The sequence below is a fragment of the Myotis lucifugus genome, unplaced genomic scaffold (genome assembly GCF_000147115.1).
Source record: "Myotis lucifugus unplaced genomic scaffold, Myoluc2.0 scaffold_3, whole genome shotgun sequence".
In the NCBI taxonomy this organism is placed as follows: Eukaryota; Metazoa; Chordata; class Mammalia; order Chiroptera; family Vespertilionidae; genus Myotis; species Myotis lucifugus.
In genome coordinates this window covers 4,237,842-4,262,904 of record NW_005871051.1, presented here as the reverse complement: position 1 = coordinate 4,262,904, position 25,063 = coordinate 4,237,842, and the positions used below count along the sequence as shown (strand labels likewise).

The 25,063-nt window shown below is 47.3% G+C and overlaps 1 protein-coding gene across 1 annotated transcript in view; it reads right to left on the bottom strand.

Moving 5' to 3' along the window:
- Positions 1-22,687: 22,687 nt before the first annotated feature.
- The window catches only part of PLCL1 (phospholipase C like 1 (inactive)), a 49,886-nt gene continuing 47,510 nt past the window's right edge, over positions 22,688-25,063 (bottom strand). The window contains exon 5 of the mRNA XM_023759895.1: positions 22,688-24,315. Within this exon, the coding sequence (XP_023615663.1) occupies positions 24,127-24,315 (189 nt within the window). The 3' untranslated portion in view covers positions 22,688-24,126. The remainder of the gene's footprint in view (positions 24,316-25,063) is intronic.

The window sequence follows — 25,063 nt, the reverse complement described above, 5'->3', positions numbered from 1 at the left end:
TGGAGAAGGGGCAGTGCATCAGGAGAAACACCCAGGTCCCCAAGGCAAGGTGGGAAGGTATAAACAGAGGCCCAAGAAAACGACCCACCCACTCCCACCCCAATGTGTCTGCCTCAACTCCCAGGAGCCCGGGGCAGGCAGGCACTGGGAAGGGCTGTTGCTGGTGGCAAACTTGTGGAGGGGAAAGGTCTCGCTGAACAGAGACAAAGTGGCCCTCTAGCACAGAGATAGAGGACTGACCCCCCCCCCCAACACACACACACACACACACACACACACACACACACACACACACGGAGGTTTACATGAGAGTCACAGCTCAATCTTGGGAAACCTATGGCTCTACCAAGAGCCTGTGTCAGCTGAACCAGCAGGATGAGACCTGTGCGTGGGCCATGATAAAAGAACGAGTGAGTGACCTCAGTGGACACTCCAACAGTGGATGCAGCCAGAGAAGACTGGCAAGAGAGAAGAAAGGAAGCAGCAGAGAAGACAGAAGCAGGAAGTATAAGGCGGCAATGTGTTAACACTTCATCAGAGAGCAAAAGAGGGCCTTGGGATATAGACACTTCTCCTAAGAGGACCTACAGAGGCCAAGAGACACATGAAAACATGCTCCAAGTCACTGATCACCAGAGAGATGCAAATCAAAACGACAATGAGGTACCATCTCACACCTGTCAGAATGGCTATCATCAACAAATCAGCAAACGACAAGTGCTGGTGAGGATGCGGAGAAAAAGGAACCTTTGTGCACTGCTGGTGGGAATGCAGACTGGTGCAGCCATTGTGGAGAACAGTATGGAGTTTCCTCAAAAACTTAAATACGGAACTGCCATTTGACCCAGTGGTCCCACTTCTAGAATTATATCCTAAGAAACCGGAAACACCCATCAGAAAGAAGGTATGCATCCCTGTGTTCATAGCAGTGAAATTTACAATAGCTAAGATCTGGAAACAGCCCAAGTGCCCATCAGTAGATGAGTGGATTAAAAGCTGTGGTACATGAACACCATGGAATACTATGCAGCAGCAAAAAAGAAGACTCTCTTGCCCTTTGAGACAGCATAGAGGGACCTGAAGAGTATCATGCTAAGTGAAAAAGTCAGAGAAAGACAAGTATCCCATGATAACACTCATATGTGGAATCTAAGTAACAAAATAAACTGATGAACAGAGTGGATCCAAAGACAGGGAAGCATGGAACAGAGTGCAGAATCCTGGAAGGAAGGTGGAGGAAGGAGGGTGGGTGGAAGGTAATCAACCAAAGACCTTGTATGCATATTTGCATAACCCATGGACACAGACAATAGGGGGGTGAAGGCCTGGGGTGAGGGGGGCAGGAGAGAGCAGACTAATGGAGAGGTCTATTGGGTAGGAGGGGAGGAGTACGTAATACTTTCAACAATAAAGAATTATTTTTTTAAAAAAGAGAGTGAGCGAGCCTTGGAGTGAGAGGCTAGGCAAACTATACTGACTCCTGTCCTCCCCTCCTGAGAAATTCAGGAAATCACATCTCCCTTAAACACCAGCAACAAAAAAATAATAGAACCACGTACTGAAGATCTAACATGATAGAGCAACTAAGAATTACAAACACACATGGGTACTGGTTGAAATGAATTATATCCCTATCATCATGCAGCCATGAAAATAAATGAGTTAAATCTATACAGGTTGCCTGACAGACATTTCTATAAATATTTGCTTAGAGAGAAAAGCAAGATGCATAAAAGACTCTGTGATTTTTTTCTAAAACAAAGTGACGAGTCTTTAAATACACGCTCAAATGTGACTACATGTCCATGGAAAGGGACTGGAAGGATAAATACATTAGTTATTTTGTGGAGAAGGGAGAGCATATGAAGATAAGAATACATACAGAAAATGTTTTTAAAACATGACCAATAAAAATAATGACATGGCCCTGGCCAGTGTTGTTCAGTTGGTTGGGCATTGTCCCAGGCACCGAAAGATTGCTGGTTCAATTCCCAGTCAGGGCACATGCTGGAGTTGTGGGCTCGATCCCCAGAAGGTGGCATACAGGAGGCAGCTGATAGATGTTTTGCTCTCACATGGATGTTTCTCTCTCTCTCTTGCTCTCCCTTCCTCTCTCTATAAAAATCAACATGAAAATCTTTTTTAAAAAGTGATATGGAGACATTTAAAATAAATTATAATTACATGAAAATAAATATAAAGAGAAACTCAGAAAGATGGTAACTACAATGTTAAATCCTGATACCTCAAAATGGTGTGACTTTAGGTGATTTTAACTTTCTTTTTTACGTTTTTTAAAGAAAGTAAGATAATAACAAAAATATTTTTATGATATAGAGAAACACTCTCACAATTATATTCATCCCAATTGATCCTCATTTCCACCAATATATATTTATACTAGAGGCCCAGTGCATGAAATTTGTGCACTGGGCGGGGTGTCCCCCAGCCCAGCCTGCACCCTCTCCAATCTGGGACCCCTTGGGGGATGTCCGACTACCAGCACCGCCACCTTTGCAATAGCGTGAGGGTCAATTAGCATATTCCCTCTTTATTAGATAGGATATTTTCTATTATCTCTATCCTACTTGCCATAGAGATTTAAAATCTCTCAGAGAGAAGCTAATTTTCTACCTGAGTTGACAAGAGCTGCTCGCTTTGCAGTAAGTGGGAAGAGTAATCTTTTTTTCCTTTTTGTCAGAACAGCCAGAAAGATTTAGGAGGTGATTGAATAATAACATGTATTTTTAAATAAATATTCTATAGGAATGAATAATGCTTCCACTGATCTCAAAATTGTTTGGGAATGTGTTAGAGTCCCATGAAAACTAGAATCCCACCATTTCGGAGCAGGATGCTAACATCGCAAAGGATGCAGAGAAGCATCCAAAAGGTCATGGAGGGGCCTGAAAAAGAAAACGCATGGGGCCAAGTGAAAGGACAATGTTGCTCAGCAAAGCATTCGAAGAGACACGGAACCATCATGCTCACATGGACAAAAGCCCCTGTGCACCAGGCCAGCTGGTTCCTGTCTCCAGGAATGATGTAACCAGAGGGGGAGGGGGAGGAGGAAATGGCCGCAGAGGAGACATGGGCGAACTACAAAGGCCCGTGGCGAGATTGTCAAACACAGGGTGAGTTACTGAGAGGGGCTGTGGGATTCACTCCCCCTCTCCTCAGGGCACTTCTCTCATCCGTCTGGAATGGTCTCAGTGAGCTCCGGCCTGGGGAGGGCTTGGGGAGGGCCAACGCCTTTGTGCCTCACAAGCTCATCGTGAGCTCTGTGTCTAAGACCGAGTTGGACGAGGTTAAATTTAAAGCTAAAACAATTACATTCCCTCCCCTCACTCTCCACCCAGTGTCCAATCGTGGACTATTTACTGTGAGGGCTCATGAGGCAGCATGGCGAAGATCGGCTCCAGCAGGCGATTTAACGGAGAATGGGCCACAGAACAGCATAAACCTGGCTCCACTACACACGGTTTCAACAAAGGCATTTCACAGTGTCCTGTAAACTGAATTAAAATGCTTTTGCTGGTTTCCTAAACAATTTGTTTCACTTTGGGCCATTCTAGGGACACGGGATCTTGAAAGCGGCTGCAAAGCAGAGCCTTTTGCAGGATGGCTATGTGCTATTTTGCAACCACATTTCCTAGACAGTTGCCTGCTTTTATCACTTGTATCATGCATGTTATTAAAGCAACAATAAAGAAGAAATCAAAGGTTGTCCCACAGTAATATGGGAAGAGGATGAAGGACTTGCTACAAAGTACTGAGAAGAAACCTATGGGAATTAGGGCCGAAATAGAGTAAAAAAAAACGTAAAATGTCTTAGAAATAGCCCATACTTATGTCCTAACTTCTTAATTTTTAAAATTGTGGTTTAGAAAAAATAACAAAAGCTTTTTAACCATTTTTAAGGACAGCTCAGTGGTGTTAAGTACATTCAGGTTGTTGTGCAATAGCTCTCTAGTACTTTATCTTCTTTGCGAAAGGGAAACTCTATATCCATTATAGAACTCCCAGTCCTCCCCACCCACCCCTGGAAACCACCATTCCTTCTGTTTCTATGCATGTACCACTGAGCTACTTCCTATAAGGGAATCAGACAGTAGCTGTCTGTGACTGGCTCGTTTTGCTTTGCCCAGTGTCCTCAAGGCTCATCCACATTGTAGCCTGTGGCAGCATTTCCTTTTTTTAAGGCTGAATAATGTTCCATTGACCACCTACCCACCACATTTTGTTTATCTGTTCATCTGCGGATGGACATTTGGTATGGGTCCTAATTTTTTTATATGAACCCCAAGTATTTTAAGAAATATGTTGATTATGTTATTGGGGCTCAGCTCGAAACCCACGCTCACACTCTCTCTGGAGCTCATGGGACTTGTGATGGTAAATCCAGTTTCTGCTTTGCCCACTGACTCCCTGTCAGGCTCCGCCACTAGGGGGCTCTAGAGGGGCAGGCCCAGCTGAAGGAGGGGTAGGCCCGCTCCTTGATCCTTGCTGCTTTTTGTACACTTGCGATCCCAGTGTCACCCCAGGGGCGTTCCACACCTGCCAGGCAGCCCTCCAGCCACCTGATGCACCCCCACAGGCCCAGCTCCAGCCTCCTCATAACATCAGCCTCAGGCATCTGCCCCAGCTCCAGTTAAGGTGGGAGCTGCTTCCTGCAGTTGCTACCTCTGAGGCCCCTCAAGCATTCTCTTCTCACCTTTCCCGTCACCCAGTTAGCAGCTCTATCCCTAGTTAACAATTCTCTGTTACATTCACTCCCGTCCAACCGCTAGTCTGGTTTCTACCTGCTGACTGCAGCTGAGCTGGTACAGAAATCATGCAAAAGGTGCCGCCTAGAATTCTCAGACCTTCCCGGGGGGGAGAGCAGCCTTGGTGTGGCCAGCTGACAGAACAAATCTCGTCATCCACTCACACGACAGTGTTCACAGGAAATGCACGCTGTTATGAGAGGACGGGGTAGAGCCACTCACCCCGAGAGGAGGGACAGGAAGCTGTGGGAGGACACAGCCTTCCCTGGAGGAGGCTGGTGCCGCTTCGGGCCTGACATCTCTGTGGCTGTGCCCTGCTCTCCTCTCTGGGTACTTCTCCATGGCCATCAGTAAAGTTAAGAAAAAGTTTAAAAAAAAAAACACACACAACTCCGTGTGTGTGTGTGTGTGTATGTGTGTGTGTGTTCTTCCATCTCCTTTACAATCTGAAGCCCTCAAGAGCAACAATGAAAATGTTGTCTGTGATCCTATAAAGCTTCCAGCCCGGGGGAGGACCCAACCTAAGGACCCTTAGTTATTGACAGTCAACAGGCCAGGTCTCTGTTGCTTCACCTTGGGAACCATTGCTTCCTGGTCCAATCCCAGGACCAGGGCGAGGGCCACATCAGATACTGTGCACGCAACCTCCTTACGAACTGGAGAAAAACCACACAATTACAGGGGTTAGCACAGAAGCATGTTCAATTCTTGTCATCCATGTGATAAATACTATGTTTGGAAAACAGCATCTGCTCCAACACCTGTGGCAACAGACATCGATCGGACTTGCTTTAGTAAACAATTATCGGCCACATGTGGCTGTTGAGTGGACGCAGGTATGAATGCGTAGAGCAGTGGTTCTCAACCTTCTGGCCCTTTAAATACAGTTCCTCATGTTGTGACCCAACCATAAAATTATTTTCGTTGCTACTTCATAACTGTCATGTTGCTACTGTTGTGAATCGTAATGTAAATATCTGATATGCAGGATGGTCTTAGGCGACCCCTGTGAAAGGGTCGTTCAACCGCCAAAGGGGTCGCAACCCACAGGTTGAGAACCGCTGGCGTAGAGGGTGCTCCGAGGAAGCAGGGCCCCCTGAAGTCGCCCGGCAACTGCACGACACAGGATCACACGGAGCCCGGACAAAGGCCACCAGATGGTTCTCTGCTTCATCGTCTGTGTTTTGGACTCAAATGCAGCGACTGAACGGGAATCCCCTTTAAGTCCCTCCCAGGTGTTTTCCTTGGCTCCTTTGCCCGAGCTCCGACGATTCTCCACGTCCTGGCATCTGTGCGGTGGCCGATAATGACGTGTGGGGACAGTCAGTCCACAGGAAAGGGGGGCAAAGTGTGGCGTGGCTGCCCTCCGAGATGCTCACCACAGAACGCAAGCCTGTCTCCAAGGGCGGCAGGGTGGTCAGTGACGGGTGCGGGGGAGGTGCCCACAGTCCCCGCAGCGTGAGACTCACGTGTCCCCAAGTCACTCGCTGGCTGGCGCGCCTGTGTGCGTAGCCGTGCAGCCCCCAGGGCACCCGCACAGCATGGCCCGGCCTCCGCGCAGCAGGGAGCGCTGAGGATGGGAAAGTTTCAGGAGAGGCGTGTCCACTGCCCAGGGTCTCATTGGACTTTTCATCTGAACTGGAAACAGTCTGTGCGCTCTTGACATGACCTCTGGTTGCTGTTTGATAAAAAGGTTTCTTCAGACGGCACCAGCCCCGAGCACGGAGCCTGAGGGAGGAGAAGGCTCGCCAAGGGCAGCCTCTGTGTCCCCATGCAGACACTCCAGCTCCTGGAGAGCGTCCTCCTAAGGATTATAAGAAACACATGCCGCTTCGCTGTGCGGGAAACGGTTCCTAATACGTTGACAAATCATTTTTGGGTGGAAACTGTTTTGTAAGGAAACTTTCTCTCCGAGCCCCGTGCCAGACCTGCTCAGGCAGCAGCTCCGGTGGCGGAGAAGCTGTGTGAACAAGTCCAGCGGGGACCCGAGGAAGCGCTGCTCGACGCTGTGCCGGCCCGGAATGTCTGTCTCCAAGTGACGCCGAGGCTCCGGGTCTGGGCCCACATGTTGGAAGCAGCAGCAGCGCTGCTCCTCAGCGCTTGTCAAACCTGCGGTGGCTGGAGGAGTCTGACAGGCGGAAACGGGCCTTCCCAAGCCATTTGACCGAAATGACGAGTCATAGGAAGATCTCTCCGCGGGTTTCCTTTCTCGCGTGGGCTGTATGTAGTGAGCAGACGGGAGTATAACAGGTGACAGCACTCGTCTTCCCGCAGGAACGCGCCCGGTTGGTATTTCAACACGATGGTGCTTTCCCGGTGGCTGAGTCTGGAGAGCTGTGGGCCCTGTTCCGCTGCCTTTCGGGGTTTCCTCATGGGTGTTCCCCCTGCTGAGCCGCTCAGGGCTCGGTTTGGCTCCATCACTTCCCGTAGGCGGCAGGCATTGGTTCCAGGGACACTCCAGCCTCGTCGCACAAAATTTCTAAATGCCACCCGAGTGATTAACTCCTCGATAAGCAAAGCAGAGAGCAAGGCTGCCACTGGGCAAAATGGCAGGGGAGCCGCGTTCACATTGCTGCAGGTGGGCGGTGCCCAGAGATGGAGCGTGCACCGCCTACACGCCCCTCACAGCATCCCTGCTGAAGTAGACCCTCCCCAGCCCTCCCCACACACAGCAAGCTCTCTCCTTCCATCCTGGCCTGCAGCGCAGTGCCTGGTGAACCACTGCCCGCTGTGCTACACAGAGGGCTCCCATAGTGTGCTCATGATCTCATGCCAAATAGAATGGCCCCTCCCTTTGAGCGGCTCATACCCTTTGGGGTGCCTTCCCAGCCCATGGTCCTCCTTCTAAAAACTGGCCTTTTTCGCCCAAAGGGAGTGGATCCCTACAAGGCGTATCCCATACCACAATGACAAATAGGCTAAATAAGACAATGGGAAAAGAGACTAGACTGGGCCGACTCCTGGCCCAATAAAAATCTTTGTCAAGAATTTGACTGAGATACGGAGACGAAAGCGTTGGGAACTGACTCTATCACTGCACAGCATCAGCCACGAATTTCAGTGAAGCTACTTTCCTGAAACGGGCCGGGCCCCCCTCTCCCTGAAGTCTGGGTAGCTTTCGTTGATTCTAGGAGATCCTCTGTTCTCCTTCGTAGAATCGATAGAAGCGACATAGAATAACCTTGCTGAGAGGCGGGGATATTGGGAAAGCTGGCGAAGGGAGAGCTGGGTGTTATTGATTGCTCCGCCTGCAGCAGCACCAGAAATGGGCATGAATGATTGGAGAGGGAAACCAGGCCATTTCCTCACTCTGAAAAGCACGCACTCTGAGGAAGGAGGAACGAGACCTTGAAGGAGTCTGAGCTCACAACAGGCCATCAGCCAAGGTCTTTACTGTCCTGGAGGGAAACAGGAGATAAAGGGCCCTGACAGCTCCTACCTCCTTCCCACTCGCAGACATTAACCGCCTCACGCTTCACCCGCCACCAGCGAATGTGTGCCACCACGAGGGTCATTGGCACTTGCCTCACACACAGTGAGGCGAGGTCTTTTGACGTAGCAGAGATAGGCTGACGCCCAGCGGAGGGGCAGGGCAGAGGTGAAGGTGTGCAGACAGGAGAAAGGGACAAGGCAGGCCTGGGGGGTCTGAGCTGGCTTCACTGGCGTTATGTTAGAGGATTGAAAGAACAAAGTAAACAACCGTAATAAAGACAAACCCAAAGACCACCACAGAGATGGGCAGGGGGGACTTCAGGACGATGCCCAGCCTGGGGGCTGCGGGTGGCATGAACCCTCTTGTCCTCCCCTAAAATGTGAAGGGCTGGGGGTGGGGTTTCTGGGGAAAGTGTAAGAATTAAACCGGAGCTTCTGTAAAGAGATATTGGGTGTGTCACAAGATGATGGCTGTACAATTTTTTGGAGTAATGACAAATTTAGAAATTTATAAAATTTGAAATTCTTCTTTTATTGATTTCAGAGAGGAAGGGAGAGATAGAAACATCAATGATAAGAGCGAATCATCAATCAGCTGCCTCCTGCATACCCTCTACTGGGTGGGGAATCAAGCCCGCAACCTGGGCATGTGCCATGACTGGGAACTGAACCCATGACCTCCTGGTTCATAGATCGAAGGTCAACCACTGAGCCACGGTGGCAGGACTGAACTCTTGACTTTTTGACAGAACATGGTTTGTTACTAAGTCTTGTTTACCGCAGTGCTACTTGTCAAACTCAAGAGGGGGAGAGACGGAGAGACTTCCAAAGTTTCCCTTGAGTATAGTCAGCCCAGGCTCTCCAGGGAGGAGAGACGGCTGGGGGCCTGGCAGGTCCTGCAGTCCCGAGATGAACAATCCTACACATGCTTAACTTCCACACATTCGCTTATTTCTGCTCCACAACTGGGAGCAAACAGAGGAGAGACAGAGAGAGAGAGGATGAATGAGAGAGAGCCACGTACGTTCTCAATCACTGAGCTTTTCCAAGTGGGATGTGAACCCATTGTTCCCTTCGCACAATATGAACATCTTGCTGAGCTGTGATAGTCAAACTCGGGGAATCATTCATTATAAATTTAACTTGTACTGAATGAGAAACTTCCTATGGGAGGGAGGCAGACCATGGAGGAGTGAGTGACTAGGACATAAACAGAACAGGGACTTGAAGGTGGGTGGTCGTCATTACTGATGTCATTCCTCTGCCTCCCAATAGTCTGTGTTGTGCTGGCCCATCTGAGTACACTAGCAGACACTTCCCATGACCCTCCTCACCTCGGCTTAGCCATGGCGCCCTCACTGCCACCCCCAGGGCTCAGCTCCAGGCGTCAGCGCCAGTCACTGCCCAGCCATCCCGGATGCAGGCCAGGTGGGTGTGGTGCTGCCACTCAGGGACACTCCCCGGCTCCATTGTCCCCCGTTCTCTGAAGATCACTTGCTATCTCTTGGGTCTGCCCACTTCTACCTTACCTAACCCACAAGCCCACGGACCTCGGGGAACAGCCAGGCTATTCCATCTCAATGATCTAACAACCCTAACTGTTCCCTTTACCTGAAGGGCTGAGGGTGAGGACGGAGGCAGGGGCAGGGGACAGGGGTCGCTCAGTCTCCTTCCCGGATGGGGACTAGGCAGTGAGGCAGTGAGTCCACAGGAAGGCCTTGTTTCCTTTTTCTAACAGTTCTCCTGTCACACACGGCATTTGAGAAACTAGAACTTGGTACTGTGGCCCACGGGGAGGAGGGTGGTTAACTCTAAGTTCTTGCGGCATAGGTGAGTTGTTCGTGCACTAAAATGGTGAAAGAATATATCAGAGGAAAGAGTTGAAGGTAAAAAGTTCACGGGTAAAATTTTCCTAATGTATAGCCCAGCCACCCCGCGAAGTGAAAAGAATTTCCGTTTCTATCAGGAGAATGAATGGGCCAGAGAGAGCAGCACTCCCGACCACGTGGCACTTCAATGCCTCCTGCACTGAAGAGGGGAACAGGACGCGGCACAAAGCCGCCCTGTTGTGCCATTCCGTAAACTCCATCTTGCTAAAAAGGAAAACACAGCTTTCGGCCCAGCACTTTGGACATGGAACACAATGAGCTAACAGTGAAAGTAGGTCTGGATAGTGACAGATGAAAGTGCCGACTGGAACGCGGTAACATTTAACAGAAACTGGTGGCCATTTTAAAAGGGTCATTTGCAGAGGGATCGTCATTCATCCACAGTTTCTTGCAATAGAAAGAGAGCAAATAGAGGACTCCTCGTTCCATCACAAAGGAAACACATCCACGGGAGGTCGCTGCGGCTGGGGTGAGAGGGCCCGGTGCTCCATCCGGCCCTGCAAACCCCCCCGGGGGCCTGGGGCAGCCACCGCCCAGACGCCCCGTCCTCACCCCGACCCGGAGATGATTCCATCACTCACACTGCCTGCCTCCCGGGTGCTCACATGAGAAAGATGTGAGAACTATGTGCCATTCCCTTTCACACTCTAGACAAATGTTAACGAGCATCTTTATTATTGTTGTCAAAGCCAGTCTCGCTGTAGATGAGATGTGGTCCCAGAGAGGACAGAGGGAGCGCGCTTTGAAAAACATACAGCACCTAAGGCCGAGTGTCTGTGTGTGTGTGTGTGTGTGTGTGTGTGTGTGTGTGTTGAACATGTCACAAGAGGACAGTAATTAGAAAAGCAATGTTTCCATGAAGAATTATACAAAGAAATATTTGTTTGGGCAGAATTTTTCCCAGGTTAGTTACGTCCCTTCGTCAGTATTTTTTTTAACTTATTATGAAAATGTTCAAACATAATGCAGTGTCATGCCATCCAGGTCAAAGATCAGCGAACTTGAGGACATAGCAATATAATCTATCTGAAATAAAACATTAAGAGAAAAGAATGAATAGAGCACCCAGGAACTGTGGGGGAACTTCAAGGAGCTAACTGTATGAATAATTATTGTCCTAAAAGGGCAGAAAGGGACAGAAAATATTTTAAGAAGTAATGGTGAAAATTTTTCAAAAGTCGATGAAAACTATAACCCCACAAATCGAGAAACTCAACGTATCCCAAGCACAAGAAATGTCAAGATGAAAGAAGGTGAAGAGATTAGCCAGAGAACATATATGCATAGCCATAGACACAGATAACTGAGGTGATGGTTGGGCGGGGGGGTAAAGTGGGGAAATTAGGACATCTACAATAGTGGCAACAATAAAGAGAAAGTAAAAAAAAAGAAATGTGAAGAAAATTACAAGGTACACTATAATCAAATTCTCAAAACGAGTCTTAAAGAGAAATCTGAAAAGCACACAGATTAAAAAAGACGAGTGACAGTGTATTCCTTGTGGAGGGACAATGCAAGCTAGGAAACAGTAGAGAAACACCCTAAAAGTACTAAAGGGCAAATGGGGATGAGGAGCAACCTGAAATTCTTTACCCATGGAAACTGTCTTTCAAAAATAAAGGTGAAGGACACCAATCCTATGCAATCCCTTTCAGAAAATAGTTTATATTTTGAAGTAGCATTACCAAAACTAGATAAAAATGGTACCCAAAACACACACACACACACACACACACACACACACACACACACTAGGCCATTCTGCCTCAAGAACATAAATGCAAAAATCCTACACAAAATAGCAAATTAAATCCAGCCACATGTAAAAGAACAATACATCACAGTCACGTGGAGTTATCTCAGAAATGCAAGGCTGGTTCAAAATTACAAAATCAATTCATGGAAGCCACTGGATTAGGGGAATATAAAAGGAAAACCACAGGATAGCACCCATTGCTTCGGAAAAAGCATTTGAACAATGTAATATGCATTCATGATTTAAAAAACAACAACAGAAACTCACACAAACTATGACGAGAAGAAAACTCCCTTAGCCTCATCCACAAGAGGCCCCTGGGCAGCGCCTCAGCCTCATCTCCAAGAGGCCCCTGGGCAGCGCCTCGGCCTCCTCTAGGAAAGAGGCCCCTGGGCAGCGCCTCAGCCTCATCTACAAGAGGCCCCTGGGCAGCGCCTCGGCCTCCTCTAGGAAAGAGGCGGACCAGCAGCACCAGTCCTACGGCAAGGCCTCCTGCTTCCTCTCCAAGCGCAGGAAGAGGCCCGATGGCCCACCAGCCGCCCTTACTCAGGGCACACGCAGTCCCAGGCGCTGTAACGAAGCCTGAGTAAGAAAGCTCTGTGTGCAGAGGACGCAGTGTTGGTGGTGTTGGTGGTGTTGGTGGCAGATTTGAGAGCTCCCTACGGTAAAAATGAAAAAACACAAAGCGTAGGCCTGACCTTTTAGAAGGAAACACATCTTGTGCTCAGAAAGGGAAGCTGTTAATGACAGGTGTGCTGGACGCTTGCGGGGAGCCAGAGGCACAGGCAGGAGGAAGGGAAGAGGGGAAGAGGCCAGGCAGCCTGGGAGCCCACTTCTGGGGCTGGGGGCTGAGAAAGGTCCTGGAGCAGCAGGAGGGGTGTGGCTGCTGCTCTGTGATGACCACGGAGCATCTCAGGGAACAGTAGTAAGATTTCACCAAATACCAACACCGAACGTTAACATGCGGCAGGCTCAAGAACAGAAACAAGTGACTATGAGCTGGGGTTTCTCAAAGAGGAAGTGTCAGGAATAAGCTTTCATCCATCGGCCCACAGTGTTTTGCTGTGGAAGGATGCTGTGTGCCGAGTGTAGAAAAGGGTGAATCGGAACTCACAAAATGTTTGAAACGTTGGTCTATGAAAACAAAATGCATTGCTCTTCATGATAAAGGGAAAATTCTAGAATTTGGATGGGAATCAAATCAAGGGACAAGTATAAATAGTGCTGGCAGTGGAAAAAAGTGGTTAAATAAGCAAAAATGGGCCTCTGGTATCTTCTCCTCCCCTCCCCTCCCCCCTTCCCACTCTCCTCCCCTCCCTTCCCTGTGGACTTTTGGTCCTGTGGCCGCCTCAGTGTTTCCAGCTGGCCAAGGCAATTCCATCCCTCCACCTCCATTACCTGCCGCAAACACCTGCTGCCTGGAGCAGCTCTTCCTCCTGGGGATAGTGGCAGATGTCTCCCCTCCTCCCACCACCTGGAGTGCCGCTCCCCATGGGGTGCAGGTCCATCCGCTGTGGGTTGTGGAAGGATCCTCCTACACCTGCAGGCTCAGATCCTCAGGGGGTGGGTCTCCTTGCCTGGTCAGTCTGCCCATTTCCTCTGTGTAGTTGTTTGGGCTCTAAACCCTTGCCCGACAAGTAAGTTGGCATTCCCATAAGCCCTTTCAGCTCCTCTGCAGGAGACAAGCGTGCTTCACACTCCGGGTGGTCAGCTCCTCCCATCAGAGCCCACAGCTTTTCCTCTATGTCCCTCAAGCTGGTTTAATGCCTGCAAACCCAAATATCCAATAAACTCCTACTGAGCCAACGTGCACAAGCAGGAAGACAAGTTTTCTTACGTTGCTATACACAGTGAGGAAATCCCTTGGCAGCAAAAGGCAACTTCTGGGTCCCACTTGGATCCTGCAGAAGTCTTCTAGAATCTTCCCTGAGGACCCCCTGTGCCCCTCCAGGGCTCCCTGGAAGGCTGCCTTTGAGCTGCTCCTCCCCCCCCCCCCCCGCCCGCTCCTCCCATGCTGTGCGTGTCTTCTGTGGGACAGAAGACGCACTCGTGTTTTTGCTGACGGATGACTAGTGTCTCCAAGTGTCAGCTGCAGAGTGTAGTGAGCTGAATAGGGTCCCTCTAAAATGCCTGTCCACTCAGAACCTCAGCATGTGACCTTATTTGGAAGTAGGATCTTGGCAGATGTAATGCGTTAAGGACCTGGAGATGCAATCATCCCAGATTTATGTGGACCCTAAATCCAATGTCGGTGTCTTTAAAAAAAACAACACATGAGAAGGAAGTTTGGGAAGAGAGACCTAGAGGAGGCCCAGAGAAGGGGCCACATGAAGATGGGGCAGGCATTGGGGTGATGTGGCCCCTGCCAGGAGAGCAGGAGATGGCCAGGAGCCCTGGTGTCCCACTTTCAGCCTCTAGGCTGAGAGAGAATGAATTTCTGCTGTTTTCAGCCACCCAACTTGTGGTCCTTTGTCACAACATCCTTGGGAAGCTAACACACAGAGCGACCATCAACCTGTATACACCCAAACCTGCCCTTCACGTGTCACCACCCCGTCCCTCACGTGTCTGCGCCCAGGCTTCCTGGACCATGACCTGCGTGTCTGATGCTGATGAAGATTCTAAGTATGGAACAGTGACAAGAACATCTGCTGTAGAAGCAGGTTGGGAGTCACCAATGTGACCGTCATTGAGGCAAAGGTGCCTCACCTTCCTTTTCTGCCCAAGGCCAGGGGTACCTTCCCTTAATGAGATGATTCTGAGCACTTCGTGGGATTAAGTCTATATCTGTATACATTTCAAAATGCTGGGAACACCCAGTGCATCTTGATGAAAACTGGAATGCAGGCTCACGCAAATGAAACATTTATCAAATGAAATGATCATCTCTAAGGTGATCAAGCTAATCAGTCTTGGCTACACATTGAAATCACCTGGAGATTTTTTTTTAAACGAGTCCTACCCTGGACCAGCCTGTGGGGGTGGGAGCGGCACTGGGTTTTGCTTTGTTTTGTTGTACAAAGCTTTCCTTCAGGCAGCCTTTCAGATTTGTTGCCATTTCACAAGGTATGAAATGGAATCTTTTCATAGATTTCAGCCAGTAATTCTTCAATAATTTGCTTTCCTGTCACTTCATAGAAAATGTGATAAAAGAATGAGGTTCCAGGCACAGAAAAACAATCATACCCCAAACAGTGGCCCTGGCTAATATCCCTACCAGCACAGACACGTGGTGGAAAAGACACTGCTGATGACGGCTTTCATCTCCATGACTGATTCCAGTCAGCGTGGCTGAAAAGAAACCTCTGCACGCCAGTGTTTAGTGTGCAGAGTAGCTGTGATTATGCCCTGGTGCTGCTCTGTTGTGTTGCTGATGTTTGTGTATGTGTCTGTTCCAGTTAGCAGTGCCTAATTTGTTATTTTCTGTTCATCCCCATCCACTCCTTTTTTTTTTTCAGAGAGGAAGGGAGAGGGAGAGAGAGATAGAAACATCAATGATGAGAGAGAATCATTGATCGGCTGCCTCCTGCACGCCCCCTACTGGGGATTGAGCCCGCAACCCGGGCATGTGCCCTTGACCGGAATCAAACCTGGGACCCTTCAGTACGCAGGCTGATGCTCTATCCACTGAGCCAAACCAGCTAGGGCACCACTCACTCCTTTTGGGTCCTCACCTCCCAGCCATGCAAACCCTCAATCCCACGGCACTGAGAAGCCCTTCCACCTGACTCTCATTTTGCCTCCTTCGTGAGGCAGCGGCGATTGAGTTCCCATCCCCAGTGTATGGAAGATGTGAGGCATCTCTGTCGTCACGTGCATCGCAGTGTGTGAAAATTACTAACGAAGATAGCTCTGGATCTCGAACATAGAGCAAAGGTTCTTAGAGAGAAAAGCTAGCAGGGTCCTTTGTGATGGAGTTGCCTGTTGCCATGGGAATGAATCCAAAGATTCTGTGACATTTCCTGGGACCACATGAGCTAAGTGTGAAGGAAGCCTTTCAGACTCCAGCCTCCAGTTCATGGATTTACCAGGTAAAACTGGGGAAGGAAAAATCCAAGATGAAAGCGCTATAGAAATACTTGATTAAATGGCTCAGGCATTACAAGATTGCTAAATCAAAATTGTCATTTTTAGCAGGTACATAAAATGCCGAGAGAGAGAAAAAATAGCAACAGATCACCAAAATGTTAAATACCATTAAATCCTGATGTATAACGTACGAGATAAAACCCTCACTGAAGATACCAGCAAACTCCTCGTTTTCATGTCTCTAACTCTACCCCAAGACAACAAATACTAATCTTTGCTGTTCACATGCTCACAGGGCCTGCGGGTGTGAGTACAGTGACACCATGGCCCATTGCATGAACACTTTGTCCCAGTCTGCTTTTCATAGGCGTCCTAAGGACTTAGCTGAGTGGTTCTATTGCAACAGAAACCAAACCAGGAAGCCATTCTGACTTGCTGTCTCTGTTTTTTATCATGGAACCCAGGTTCGGAAGTTAAGGTCAAAGTTGGACACTGTGCATGAGAAAATCACCAACGTTTATCTGTTCTCCACAGAGTAGATGTCACTGCCAACTCCCTGGAGCCTTTTCTAAAAATTGTTACTGTTTACATGTGTAGAAAACAGAATTGTCAATCTCCAACCATTTGGGGACCTATAAAGATGACAAGGTTTAATATACTGTTATTCTACAAGGCACTACTTAGAATGTGGATATTAAATACTTTGATATGAAAAATCCTGTATTGTTTAAAGATTATTTAAATATGTATAGCCATAATGGCATTACCTATCTATGCTGGATCTAATCTGGCTAAAGGAACTTATTTCTTGGACAGTCCTGTCTATAATAATAAAAGCATCATATGCTAATTAGACCGAACTTCCTTCCAGACGTCTTTCCGGACAACCTTCTGGACATAGCCGGGGCTGCGAGGGAAGCCCAGGTCCCGGGTGCCAGAGGGAAGCCAGTGCCAGCAGCTGGGAGAAGGAAGGCCTACTCTTGCATGAATTTCGTGCTTCGGGCCTCTAGTATTTCTATAGTAAGTATGGAACATTTATGATGTGCTGGATACTGTGCTGTAATTATCATGTGTCCTCATTTAAGATGATGATTCTATTAAGCAGATACTTTTTTACTTCCTTTTTACATATTCCTTTGATGCTAAGGAAGGTGAATTGTCTTGCCCTAGGCCTTGAAGCCCAGAAAAGCCTGTATTTGACCTTGACAGTCAGACTCCAGAGCTTGACTGCCTGGTGCCATGGCGAATTGGAGCTGGAAAAGGCCTTGGAGAGCAGCCAACCTGGTGCTTCCCCACTTCTCCATGGCAGCAGCAGTCCACATTGTGTGTGGACGTCCTGGACACAGCAGCAGGGGCAGAGCTGCTTTTGTTGAACTCAGAGAAAGCAGGGGCTCCCCAACACTTCTAACCTGCCCCCTCCGCCCCCCAGGTATTTCCACCTTCTGTAATTTGTGGACCGTTGTGTTCAAGCTTCAAGGAGCCATGCAGCGGGCCTATTACTATCAGCTCCTCGTCCTTGCCTTTCCCAGGAACTCCGTGTTACAGGAGAATTCTCCAGGGGGGTTGTACACCCTCCCGTCAGGCCTTATGTTCTGTCCCCTCACCCAGTCCTTTCACCCTCCCAGCCAGGGTCTAGCGGTGAGTAAGTGGAGGCCGCACCGCCCGCTGGGGCGCAGGTACTCACGGTTCTGCAGGACTGTGGGTGAGGGTGCCTCTTCAGGGAACAGGTCTTCCTCCAGGCGCCGCCTCAGCTCAGGCCTGGGATGGGCTCCAGGGCAAACAGGCTGCTTCCCTCCACCCTCTGGGCGGGGAAAGGCTACTGCTGTTGGTGTGGGGTTCGGGGTTCGGAGACTCAGAGGGCCAAGGTGTTTTGGATCCATCCATCCAAAGTTTCCCACCTCAAGCCTTCCTTGGCGGGGCCTCGCTTTTGCACAGGAAGCCCGCGCACCTGTGCCTCAGTCCCTGCAGCCCCACAGCCAGGCGTGATGTCCCAGTCCTCCTGGCCTCCTGAGGAGACTGTGGCCGTGCGGCCTGAAGGAGCTCAGCTTTCCAGGCTCCCGCGGGGTGGGCGGTGGAACTGAGCCCGCTGTTTTCATTCCTGAGGATTCCCACAGCCGGGGCACATCCTTTAAATGACCAACAACCCCATGCCACTCAGGTGCTAAAGCAATTACTTCGCTTCTCCCTGTACCTGGCCCTAAGCTACTCCAGGTGTGTGTGTGTGTGTGTGAGAGAGAGAGAGGGAGCGCCTCTGTGCGTGCCACCAGCAGGAGGTCCTTGGTGCTACTTGACTAGTGAGTGATTGTTCCAGAATCCATCCTAAGGGCTTTCTAGAGCCATTCCTGACATCGACTCGCTTATTCTGGGTTCTCCCCAGCTAAGTAGCTGAGACAAGTCTTCTGTGTAATAGTTTAATTGTTGATTCCAGGGAAGAGAAGTGAACCACCAGGAAGAGTGAGAAATGGGAGGGATATATATATATATTACACACTTCACATATATAACACGTGTAAAATATATGTGTGTGTATATAATATATATGTTCCACCCCCACCCACTTGGTCCCATTATCAGGTCTCCGCCGAGGCTTCCCTTCTTGTGGGATGTCCTCCTAGACTCCCTCTAGACTAGTTTGGGAGAGACCCATGAGCTCCTCGATCATGACACTGACAAGAATTCACTTTTATTAATGCCTATCATATGCCAGCATGACTCCCATTTAACTCTCTCAAGAAGCTCATGAGGGGTATACTCTGTTTACATTCTTACCCTCAGTGGAAACTCCATTTTCCATTAACACATTAAGCGCCCTGTCAGTCACCGATGGACACTATACTTTCCGTCCGGAAGACAAAACAGGCTGGCGCTTAACGTTGGCCAAAGGATGCTGACTGTGATCCCAGGAAACCTGGTTAGAGCCTGTGCTCACGGCACTGCTTGCCCCCTTTGTTTCTGCGTTAATATTCTGTGTCAAGAAAATAATGATCACCGCATTCAATCACCTATCTTCGCCCCTGACTGTACGCTGGACACGGAACAACTCTGACTTGCCAACCCCTGAATTTCAGACCTACTCCAAGGTCTGCTATATGGTACTTGCCTGATAGATCATTATCATATTCATGAATTAATGTCGCAAATAACCAGCTCGTGCCTCACTCTGCTTAGGCTTTGGGTGGCTTTCCATTAAATACATGCAGACCATTTCGCAAGGCATTGGGGCAGCACCTCCTCCTCACTTTTCTTCCCACGCACATTGCATTCCAGCTCTCAGCTGCATATCACCTTAGACCTCACCAAGCTCTTTCATCGTTGACAGCATTGCTGGAAATGTTTGTTTCCACAGTTTTTACCTAGAAATCTCTTACCCCTGGGAGGCTCCATAGGCTTTTTCATAAAAATTTCCCTGACACACCCAGTGTACCCCCTCCTCCTGTGTACCCTGGAGCCCATCCCTCCCTCCTCTGTGCTACTATGTAACTTACATATCTTTCATTGTCGCATTATCAAATTGTATTATAACCTTATTTACTAATATCTCTGCTTCCTTTATTTGACTATAAACTCCTTAGGACATCCTTACCCATTTTTTTAAGCAGGATGTGTCCTTTAGTTGATATATTATTATTGAATTGATAAGCTTTAAAAAAACCTTTAAGTGGTACATAAAATAAGGCTGCATCTTATAATTAATGGTGCCATAAAACAATGAAATACAGTACCTAGCAGTATAGTACAGGGTGTTCAATAATGTGTGTTTAATCAATGTACCTAGTACATAAAAATGTTCACTTAACATTTCTGAATAGCATTCTGAATTAAGATGTTTAATTCAGAGCTGTGAAAACAATACAATATACAGATTAGGCATATTCTCTTATAATTTGATCTTTTTTAATGAGGTCAAATTCCTCCTCACAACTAAATGGACCTGATAGCACAGAGAAATTAATAGTAAAGAAATTCATTGTGATATTTCAAGAAGAAAAAAAACCCTCCTGGTGACTCTTCAAATACACAACCGTAGGGTGAACGTCCTTTGTCTGCACAGTGGAGGGGTCTGTTGGAACGTCTGGCCCAGAGAGCAGGCCCGGAGACACGCTTCTGGGAGCAAATGGGAGAACCAACCAGGTAGAGGTGGGGATGGTTCACCTGAGTCAAGGTCAATGAAGCAGCTACAAGGGCAAGTGGACTTGTTCACCCAGGAGCAAACTCAGAGTGTTGCCTGCCTTATTTCTGGGTGGTAGCCTGACTGAGATTTTAAAATGTTTTCCAGAAAGCTTGGTATTTCTGCTCACAAGGCTAATGAAAATTTGAGCAGAGAAGGGAATCAGGGGAAGATCCTGGGACCAGAGAAACATCCGGAGCGTGGAGGGAGCAGCAGGAAGACTTCCATGGAAGGAGAGGAGAAATCCGGAAGGGAGGGTGTCATTGCACACCTGATCCCGTCCGCCCGTCCAGCTGCTGCTCTGGCAAAAGGAGGAAAGGCCTTCAGAGGCTCCAAGACGGAACCGGACCCAAATATGGCGAGGAGACTAGAACAGTGGGAATCCGATCGTTAGCCGGGCCTTCTCAGCACAATGCTGGGACCTCACACCTCCTGGGCCCACATGCCTGCAGCACTGTACTGTGTGAGAAAAAACGTCAGAATCCATGGAGGCCCAGGTACGGCTATACTGATGACGAACACTGTGCAGAACACCTAGAATCTGGTCGCTCTGGCTCGGAGTCCAATTACTCACCCTGAATGTGCTGGCAAGCAGCAGCTCCATCTTCCGAGTGAAACAGATGAAGAGAACTTTAAGAATCTATGACATTAATATCAGCTGCTGAGCAAAACCTCTAATCCCTGAGCAGTCACCCTGCCCTTGAGGTTCTGTTTGACTGGCATCTCCATGCACCTGTGCTTCGCTGCTTTCTGCAGAGTAAGAAGTTCTGCAAAACACTCTTGTGAAAGCTGCCGCGATCCTTCCCTACCTCTGGTTTGTTTTGCCCATCAAGGAACTGTGCATTCGTTGTTAGAAACGCTAACATCTATGGTTGCATAAACAAAAGACAGATAAAAAGGACTATGAAGCGATGTGCCAGGAGCTGTTAGTATGTTTGTTTTAGCAATCCTAAAACCTAAACATGTGTGCATTGTTTATAAAGAGACTGTACAGAAGAGAGGACAATATTTATGTGGCATATTTGGAAATGGACAAATGCAGACACAAATCTTTCAACAAACAAATATATATTCACATATACCTATCCCAATATATTCCTATGTATATTCCCATTAGGGCCTGGGAATTATTAAAGAATTTAGAAAGACTTTAAATTTAAAGAATTTAGAAGTCCTTTTATGCCTAATGACACACCAGGATATTAGTAACACGTTCACCATGACAAAAACTTAAAGGAATAAACCCCCTCACTGCATCTTTAGAACTCCTTGGTTTTAAGCTTAAAGCAACTCTGACTTAAACATACTTTGGATGACTTACACTTTCCTTTACCTTTCGGACAAGATGCTGCTAAAATAACTGTGGAGGAATAAAAAGTGCTGAATTGAAAGACAGTAAGTGTAACTTCTGGGGCCCCCTACACGGAGTCATGCCTTGGTTTCACCAACAGACAAATGAGGGTTATAAAACCTGTCACAAAACAGAATAATGTTGCAAAACAAAACAACCTATTATATTTTCTATATACCCTAAATAATCAATTTGCAAATTTAAATTGTAAAATGTTACTATTTCTAACGGTATGAAAAACATCAAACACGAAAGGATAAACATAATGAAAGAGGTGCAAGACCTTTCACAGAAATCTATAAAATTGTATTAAGAGAAATTAACTAAGTCCTAAATAAATGGAGAAATGCACCCTGTGAACAGATTGGAATACTAAAGTATAGAGAGAGACACAAAGAGCCAAAAATAACCACGAAAATGTTGAAGAAAAAAGGTGGGGAGACCTATACTCTCTGATAAAAAACATTATAAAGTTACAGTAATTAAGACAGGGTGGTAATGTAACCAGGACAGGCACAGAACAATGGAACCAAACCGAGATTCCAGAATTAAGCGCGAGCACACACATAGGCACACAGGCACACGCACACGCACACATACACGCACACATACACGCACGCACACACACGTACATACACACGCGCGCGCACGCACATGCACACACACACACACACACACACGGTGTTGCAGTTTTTACGAGATTGGCACTGCAGAGCCGTGGACAAAGGACCATCTTCACAGTAGGTGGGCGGGGTCCGCTGACGGTGCATGCTGGGAAAATGAAAATGGGCCTCTGCCTTCCACCATACACAACATCCAACTCGAGGGAGTTGCAGATTTAATGTGAACCCTAAAGCTGCAAAGCTGCTAGTTCGGAATAGAACCACCTCTATGAGCACAGGTAGGCAGAGCTGTCTTAGCACCAGACGAAGTTAAAGGAAAAACCAGAAACGAGGGCTCTGAACATCAAAAGGCATGAGCAGCGCATGTGACAAGCACAGGGTTAAAATTCTTATTAAGTAAATGCCTCTCAGAAATAAATATAAAAGTAAAAATTTACCACCCTACCCCCAAAGCTTTCTCAGGTTATTTCAGTGCCATTTGGAAACCTACCAAAATGCGCTCTCACTTACCTCCCCAAGAACCCAGTTAAATCCACGGAGAAATTTCACCATATCTGGCCCATGGACAATGCATACCCTTTAACATCTTTTTTTACATAATAACCTAATTTCATTATCATTCTTTTTTCAATTAACTCACACAAAAATGGAACAGTAAAAGTGTTGTTTCAGATCTTTACTCTTTCAGTAATGTGCAACATGAACATAATAGTGTTAAGAAGTCAGAAATAACACGGTAGCTAAAGAAAATGTTTATATTTGCAAAATTTCAACAATTATTTTCCCTAGGTTCCCCCAAATTAGCATATTTGTTAATCAAATTAATTAAGAAGCTTTTCAAAATAAAAGCAATGTTTTAAATAAATATATTTTCATAACCATAGAACATTTAGTTCTGTTGGAGGTAACAAACATATTACACTCAAGCACATTATGAAAATATTAGGGCAAAAATGATCTAGATGCAATTATAAATGTACCCTAATTAGTCATTTGCTTCTTTTTGTGTTTTCCTGCATGTGTTAAAATCATGTCATTAACATTCTGTAATCAATTAGTTCTTAAACCAATAGGAAGATGTTATCTGACCCACAGAATTTATACCAGCTCAACGTGATGACATATTGTTTGAACAATATCATTAATTTTCAATTTAGCACTCTAAATTAAATGCTATCAAAGCCAAGACCCCCCAGACCCTCCAGCTTCCCATGTCTGCTATAGAAAATGAATGCTAGGCTCCCAGTTTGGAAGAATGAGACCTTCCTACAAATCTCAAACTTCAAATTTTGTAACTAAATATTATTAAAATTCTAATTACAAAAGAACTCTTACTGTGCTTCTGAGTACCACATAGCTGGGTATAAATTCACTAATGATCAGCTTTTCCACAGAAGTTATATCTGTTAAGTACACAACTACATAAAGCTTTCTAAAAATTGATTTTATTTAATAAATATTTTAGAGTTCACTAACTGAAGAAATGACTTTTCTGATCTTTTCAGAAATTTTGATCATTTGTTTATCTTTCGTTCATTTTTATTTCTACTGTGATTGTTAGGAATTTTGCTAATCTATGTGTAATCTATTAAAATATCTATGAATTGGCAAATTTAGCTTCCTTTAATAATAAGAAATGTCAACATTTCTGAATTAAATGACAAAGGCCGAGAAGTAAAGTTAAATGCAGCAACAGGTCCTAGTGAGTGCTCTTTAGAATTTTAGGTTAACAAATTTTTCCTAAAATGATACATTAATAACTTACTAAATGAATAATGCAATACAGCATGGATTTTAACAGGATCTCAACCTCCCTCTGTATTTCTGTCTCTCTCCCTGAAAGACACACACACACACACACACACACACACACACCTACCCACATCCATACATGGGTGTGTTCACACATCTCAGAATTTAAAACACTACTACTAAGCAGTTTAACTTAGATAAATTAACTACATTAAAATACTGACATTGTGAAAATACCTGTTTACGTCCAACATCCCAAAGACGGCATATTTTTGTGAAAGTCTAAAAAGCTTCAGGAAAGAAAACCAGAAGGAAAAAGAGAGTCTTTGACACAAAGGACGGTGCCCTCGTCGGCGCTGCTCAGGGTCGCAGCTTCCCATTCTCCTCGCCCCCTTCCTTCTCCTCGATGGCTTCCAGGCTGCGCTTGCTCTTGGCCTCGGCCGCACCGCTGGGGGCTTTGCTGAGTCCGCAGGACAAGCACGCCAGCTGGATCTGCTTCATGTTTTCCAGAGCTTCGTTCTTCGCGCTCTTCAGCAGGTCTCCTTGGCCCTACAAACACGCACCACAGAAGACCATTATGAGCCAGGCACACCTGGTGACTCTGCTCAGCGAGGAAACAGCCCCAGGCCCGGGAACAGTATTCCATGTTCGCCCCATGGTTCTGTCTAGCAATGCTCAGGGGCTCTAAGCACAGAAATCCACCTGAGCCTTCCCACTCGGCTCTGTGGTTGCTGGCAGCCCCTGGACATTCCTGTAGTGGGGGACAGCCCCAGGGACCCTCCCCTGAAGTGCTGAGGATGCCAGCCCTTCCATCCCCACGACTGAGTCTTTGCACACTGCTGCCCTTGCCCTGCCCAGGCCAGCATCCTAGCATGGGAGGGACAGGGAACCCTGCCTTTGAGAACTGAACACTGCGTCAGCCTCTCGGACTGCAAGAGCTCACAAAGCAAAGCTGTCTGCGAAGTAAACCACACGCCTGATGCTTGGTTAACTGGTGTTTTATATGTTGAGTTGTCCTTGCAATCTGCCTTTTGATCAATTATTTTTTAAATATATTGTTATTGATTTCAGAGAGGAGGGGAGAGGGAGGGATAGAACCATCAGTGATGAGAGAGAATAATCGATCAGCTACCTCCTGCATGGCCCCAGAGCCTGTAGTGTTACCCAGGGCCTGACACGGCCGCTCTTCAAGGCAAATTGTGCTCTACAAAGCACTGCAGCCTCCCTGTCACTGTCACCCAGGGAAACACACAGATGAGAAGAGAGTCATTCCCCGAGGCACCACGTGACAGGGCTC